We start from the raw sequence: 6464 nt of genomic DNA on the forward strand, positions 1-6464 counted from the left end.
GTTGATCAATGTTATTATGTCCGCCAGCAGAGGGCGCAATGCTCCTTTGGTTTCCTTTGGTCAAGGATTTGAAGCAAGCCTAGTGTTACATTTGTGTATTGATAGATAGATAGATAGATAGATAGATAGATAGATAGATAGATAGATAGATAGGTAGGTAGGTAGGTAGGTAGGTAGGTAGGTAGGTAGGTAGGTAGGTAGGTAGATAGATAGATAGATAGATAGATAGATAGATAGATAGATAGATAGATAGATAGATAGATAGATAGATAGATAGATAGATAGATAGATAGACAGATGGTAAACAAAGAAAATTGTCAACAAAACATTCATATATTTATTTTCTTTTCGGCTTAGTCCCTTTATTAATCTGGGATCGCCACAGCAAAATAAACCACCAATTTATCCAGCATGTTTTACGCAGCAGATGCTCTTCCAGCTGCAACCCATCACTTGGAAACATCCACACACACTCATTCACACACATACACTATAGACAAATTAGCCTACCCAATTCTTCTGTACTGCATGTCTTTTTACGTGTGTAGGAAACCAAAGCACCTGGAGGAAACCCACGCGAACATGGGGAGAAGATTCAAACTCCACACAGAAACGCCAGCTGACCCAGCCGAAGCTTGAACCAGTGACCTTCTTGCTGTGAGGCGAACGTGCTACCCATTGCGCCACTGTGCAGCCTGTCAAAAAAAAACAAATTCCTTATATTTGATATATAAATATTAACATGGAAATACACATTCAAATTCCATTTGAGCTTTTTTGACTGGAATCTGATCATATTTGGCAAGTATGCCACCAAGAAACTATATTATTTAGTTATGTTTCAAGATAATTTTTTTATACCGCCTTTCAAACTTTTTCTTCAGATTACAAAAAGTTATAGAAATAATGGAAAATGCAAAAAAAAAAAATAAAAAATGCGGATGAATTCCCTGCTGTAAAATCCAGCTTAAACCAGCCTAGGCTGGTTGGCTGGTTTTAGCTGGTTGACCAGCCTGGTTTTGGCCATTTCCAGGCTGGTTTCCAGCCATTTCCAGCCTGGTCTTAGCTGGTCAGGCTGGAAAATTACTAGCCAAATTCAGCTAAAACCAGCTTGACCAGCCTGGTTTAAGCTGGATATAGCTGGTTTTGGCTGGACTCCCAGCTTGGCTAGGCTGGTCAAGCTGTTTTTAGCTGGTCATCTCCCTGCCTGACCAGCTAAGACCAGGCTGGAAATGGCTGGAAACCAGTCTGGAAGTGGCCAAAACCCCTCTAAAACCAGCCTGGTCGACCAGCTGAAACCAGCCATGGATTTTTCAGCAGGGTTATAATTTGGTAAGTCCTTATATCACATCATACTTTTTCTGTCTTTGTGTAGGTCTCCTTGGTTCCTCTAATTTCTGAGCTTTACGAGTGAATATAATGGGGTAATTGTATGTTTTTTCAAATAAACTGTTTAAAACGTCTTGTGTTTTGCACCGTATGAAAGAGAACAAAACAAGCAGAATTAATGGGCTCTCGTGTGAACCAGTTTTCGAGGGCAGTTTTTGAGTTTATTCTTGACGACAAAGAACAACATTAGCTGTTAATCAACATATTTTCATTTTGATGCATCCCACAATCAGTATTGACGATTTGCCAAGGCTAACTGAGAGCGCACTGTTCTGATTGGGTGAAAAAGAGTACAAGTCCCACCCACTGTTTAAATCCATAAATAGTTCAAGTAGCCCAAGTGCAGCTCTCACTCAACACTTGAGACTTTCGCAGTTGTTCATTTGGTGAAATGGTTGTTCTGGTCAAACCGAGTCCTCAGGTGGGCAGCAAAGCGATGGATGGAAATCAGCACAAGGTGGAGGCGAATATTCTGCTACTTGGAGCAGAAAATGTCGGGAAGTCAGGTAAGCAGAAATACTTTGAAGGTTTCTGTTATATGTGTATAAGGTATGTTTTAAGCATCTAAATAATATTTTCTTCTTTGTTGCAGCTCTTACAGTGCGTTTTCTCACCAGAAGATTCATTGGAGAATATGGGGATATTGGTACGTATTTGCTGTAAAAACATTCATAATAGACCCACAATACATTTTGTTTGCAGACGAGCTGTTTTTAATCGTTCTGTGCTCTCTTTCAGAATCAATATACAGTCATATCGACAAAACAGATGGGCGTGAGGTATCCCTAAACATCTGGGACTCACTGTATCCACAGGTATGTCGTCTTGTCTGGCTTCAGAAATTTGAGTGTTTGTAGGTCTCATTGTTGTGAATGTGTGAGTGTGTATGTTTAAACTTTTCCGTCATAAGTTTTGTAATTAATATTCAGTGGTTTGAAGTAACAAATTACAAATACTCAAATCACTGTAATTGAGTAGTTTTTCCTCACGATTTGTAATTTGCTAAGTTTTAATAAAAATATGTACTTTACTTTCCCTTGAATACATTTTTAGTGCTGTATTGGTACTTTTACTCGGTTATTTTCCTTCAACCTGCAGTCACTACTTTTTTTTTTATTCTGGTCTACGGGAATTGTGGAAAAATCAGTCCTGGTAATCAAATTACACATAGAAAGTAACATCCTCATAGGCACTTTATAAAAGCAGCAAAGTGTTTGGAAGCATTAAAATTGTCCAAGAAAATATCCACATTCATTTCACACACTAAATCAGAGACTGTTTAGACACTGATGAGAAGATGAAGGATGCTTACTGCATGATGACTAAAAACATGGCTAAATGGCCTTAAACAATAGCTAAATCCACTACAGAATGTTACGTTCACACATGCGTTTACATGTTTAAAACTGCATGAAAACGCATAAGCCATTCACAGCGTAATACTCGCCACCCTTGAGTACTTTTTAAAGGGCTACTTTTTACTTCTACTTTGAGCAAAATTTACAAGTACTTTTACTCTACTTTCACTACATTTTTTGGGGAAGTAATGGTAGTTTTACTTGGGTACGATTTTTCTGTACTCGTTCCACCTTAAAACTTTAACTGTATTTTGATAAATCTAAAACATTTTTAATCAAATTTGAAAAACTTGAAATAAACTAAGTTTGTGTGTAGTTTTAAGTATGTTATTGTCTGAGAAAATATAAAGCAAATGACATTTATTTATAAAAAAATTTTGTGATTGTCAGCATCATATTTTCTGTTTGAAAAACAAACCAGAACAACTACTGTTTACACTAGAGTTGATCCATTACTGTATGTGTTTTGTATAATTCTTTATATTCATTGTTAATGTATTTTGACAATCTGAATTCCGTCCGTTGTAGAGCTGCGAAACGACCGAATCTATCAGCGACAAGCAGCTCCAGTGGGCTGACGGTGTGATCCTGGTCTACAGCATCTGCGACCACTCCAGCTTTGAGGTGGTCCGACAACAGGTGCAGCTCATCCGCCAAACCAGAAAGCTTTCCGCATCCGTACCCATCATCATCGTAGGAAACAAGCGAGATCTGCTCCATCAGCGGGCCGTCCCAAGCGAGGAGGGCCGTCTGTTCGCCCTGTCTGCAGACTGCGGCTTCTTCGAGATCTCAGCTGCTGAAACCTACCACGGGGTCCTTCTGGTCTTCCACGAAATCCTGGACCTCATCAAGGAGTCCAGAGCAATAAAAAAGGGCATGGTGGGAATCAAGGGCATCGTCAGAAGCGTGTCTGCCGTGTTTGGAAAGAAGCGCGAGTAGAAATCTGAGGGCGAATTGGTGATCATGATGACCATATGAGGCCCCTGGCAGCCTAGCATCTAAATAGCTCAGAAGAGGCCCCCGGCTGAAGGGTTTTTGAGCTTGAAGGGGGTCAAGTAGCCAACATGGATGATGGAGAGAAGAATAATAAGCATGTTAAAAGTTCAGAGCTCAGCTTAACGTTGAAGAAAAGTAGATTGAGTTTGTTTGAGGAAGGTGATGAAGGAAGTCCTTATAAGTGATCCTGGGCTTTGATTTAAGTTGGTCACAGGGTACGTACATGAAATTGAAATGAAAACTGCGTTTACACTAGTAGGTTTTGGTTTTAAAATGGCATATTGCCGTTTTTACTGAGCTATTTTACTACACTGTAAAAATGCTGGCTTCCACACAATTGAGTTGTGTTGGGGCAACATGAAGGAAAGTTAGCTTATTAGCTTTTACAAATTTAAGTGGATTGGACATAAATTAATTAAGTTGTCTATAAAAAAATTCAAGAATTGTGTTTACACTCATTTTAAATGCGTAGTTTGAACAAAATGTAAACATAAATATTTGTGTGCACACTGTAAAACCCAACAGTCCACTTTATTAAATACAATGAGTGGAGTTAACTCAAAATGTCCTGGAAGTTAATTCTACTCATTTGAAAAGCGTTTTGAACTCAGTGTCGAAGGTAATGAGTTAATTAATTACCTTATTACTTCAACTTAAATGGAGTAAGTTCCCAGCACTCGTATAGATTCGTTTTTAACTCAAATGGTTTGTAGCTATCGGTTTTCTCAAACAGTTTGAGTTGCCTTAACTTATTGGGTTTTACAGTACTCAGTTGGTTTGAGTTCTCTTCATTTAGTGGGTTTTACTGTGCTCAAATTGCTTCATTTATTCAAATAGATTAAGTTCAAAGTACTCATTAGGATTAATTTTTGAATTGAAATAGTTTGTAGCAATCGGTTTCCTCAAATGGTTTGAGTTAACTTAACTTTTTGGGTTTTGCAGTGTAGAAAACAATCTCCATCCACACTTAGCAGCATGACACTCATGCTAACTAGGCATGCTCATGTTTTGTCAGCGTTCATATTTGCCATCTACAATTGCTTTTAGGTCATATGAGAAGGGTTTGATGAAACACAATCTACAATTGAGAATCTGGATGGCCTCGTTATGCTCAGTTTTTGCAGGTCAAAGATTGAGGAGCAGTGTGGATGCCAGGTTTAACAAGATATATACAAAACTAATGTTTTAGAATGAAAACACACTAGTGTAAACGGCACAGTGGGACACTGCATTAGTGCATGTCCACTTTTTCAGCAGAGGGGAGTAACATATCTGGAGTATTTTCCTAAAGCATAGGCCTCAACGGGATTCCTGGAGAGCTGCAGCTCTGCACAGTTTTGCTTCAACCCTAATCAAACACCTCTCAAAAGAGTCTTGAACACCTTGATTAGTTGCATCAGCTGTGTTTGATTAGGGTTGGAGCAAAACTGTGCAGAGCTGCGGCTCTCCAGGAATCCCGTTTGAGGCCTGTGTCCTAAAACAGTTTACTAAAATATCCAGCAACCGCGTGAATTACAAACTCTGATTTGAAGCAAATACAATTAGATGAAAATGATTTGAACTATATACTACAATCCCATGATGCATTGCAAATCAAACAAATTCCTCTTTTAAATTAAGCTGTTGGTTGTATCAATAGATTATAAAGTATTTTGACAGGGTACTAGGATGATTCCACATTTTTAGTGTTTCATGGCAGTGGCTGTGACTTTATCTTGCTGCCACTTGCTGATTGGTGGAATTTTCTGTACAGCATTATGGATAATGTAGTTTTTTTGTGTTGTATGATCTCTGTTATTTAGCTTGAGTGTTTTAATGCAAGCAGATTTCAACATACGACTGATTAACAGTCCTACAATAGATCCATGTTCAAAGTTGATCAGTTGCTGTGGAAAAAATGAAGTTCCAGAGACCAGCAGTTGCTCTCAACTGTAATCCTCGTCGAGAATAAACTTTTATTTCTGAAAATATGTTCAAGGAATTAAATGAGCTGGATCTCATGTCCTTAAATGCACAGATGGACTTTATTTTCATGAGTCTCTACTGACATGTTAGTTCTGAGTGATTAAATGTAGTAACTGTGTAGTAAACTGTATATTTTATGTACATATTGTAATTTACTAAAGTTTTCTTTGAGGTTGTGCTAGTATCAGTGTTACTCACATGTGAACATTCATACCAAGGAGGATCACTGTAACTGTACTAATTCTATGGGGATACCAACATCCAGATCACAATTATAACAAAACTGAGAAAAAAATATTAAAGGATGATTCCTTGGATTTACTAAAAAAAATTAAGTTAAGGGGTTGTAAACAATTTATTTAGGTTCATTTTAAACAAAGTTGAACATTACTAAATTTAACTTGTTTAAATTCAACACAAATAAAATGTTTGCAACAACTTTGCAGACAGCATTTTTTCAGTGACTATGCAGACATTCAGACTTTAAAGAGCTTGAGCATTCAAGGTGACAGACTGCTGTTGATTCTTGTTATGGAAATATAGATAATTTTACAGTGATCGTCTTTCTTGGTGTGAACAAGCCTGCAGTGCAGATAAGTGGGATATTAATAGTGTACATGTTATCGCCTTGTATATACTTTACACTGTATTCTATACTTTTCAGATGTGTTTTTATTGAATGTACGTCAATTATCGATGTCAATAAAGACGAACAAAACATGTACCTTTATTGTCCAGTCATTGATCAATCATTCA

The 6464-nt window shown here is 37.7% G+C and overlaps 1 protein-coding gene across 8 annotated transcripts; it reads left to right on the forward strand.

Moving 5' to 3' along the window:
• The first annotated feature begins 1733 nt into the window (after nt 1-1733).
• On the forward strand, nt 1734-6432 carry zgc:171704. Of its 8 annotated transcripts, none has more exons than XR_015510117.1 (5): nt 1741-1895; nt 1982-2035; nt 2128-2204; nt 3276-5039; nt 5179-6432. XR_015510117.1 is itself a non-coding variant. In NM_001328398.1 (4 exon segments), coding segments are annotated over 4 exon segments (612 nt in total). In that variant the 5' UTR covers nt 1734-1825; the 3' UTR covers nt 3687-4479.
• The last annotated feature ends 32 nt before the right edge of the window (nt 6433-6464 follow it).

Source organism: Danio rerio, chromosome 16 (genome assembly GCF_052040795.2).
Source record: "Danio rerio strain M-AB ecotype USA chromosome 16, GRCz13ab, whole genome shotgun sequence".
Classification (NCBI taxonomy): Eukaryota; Metazoa; Chordata; class Actinopteri; order Cypriniformes; family Danionidae; genus Danio; species Danio rerio.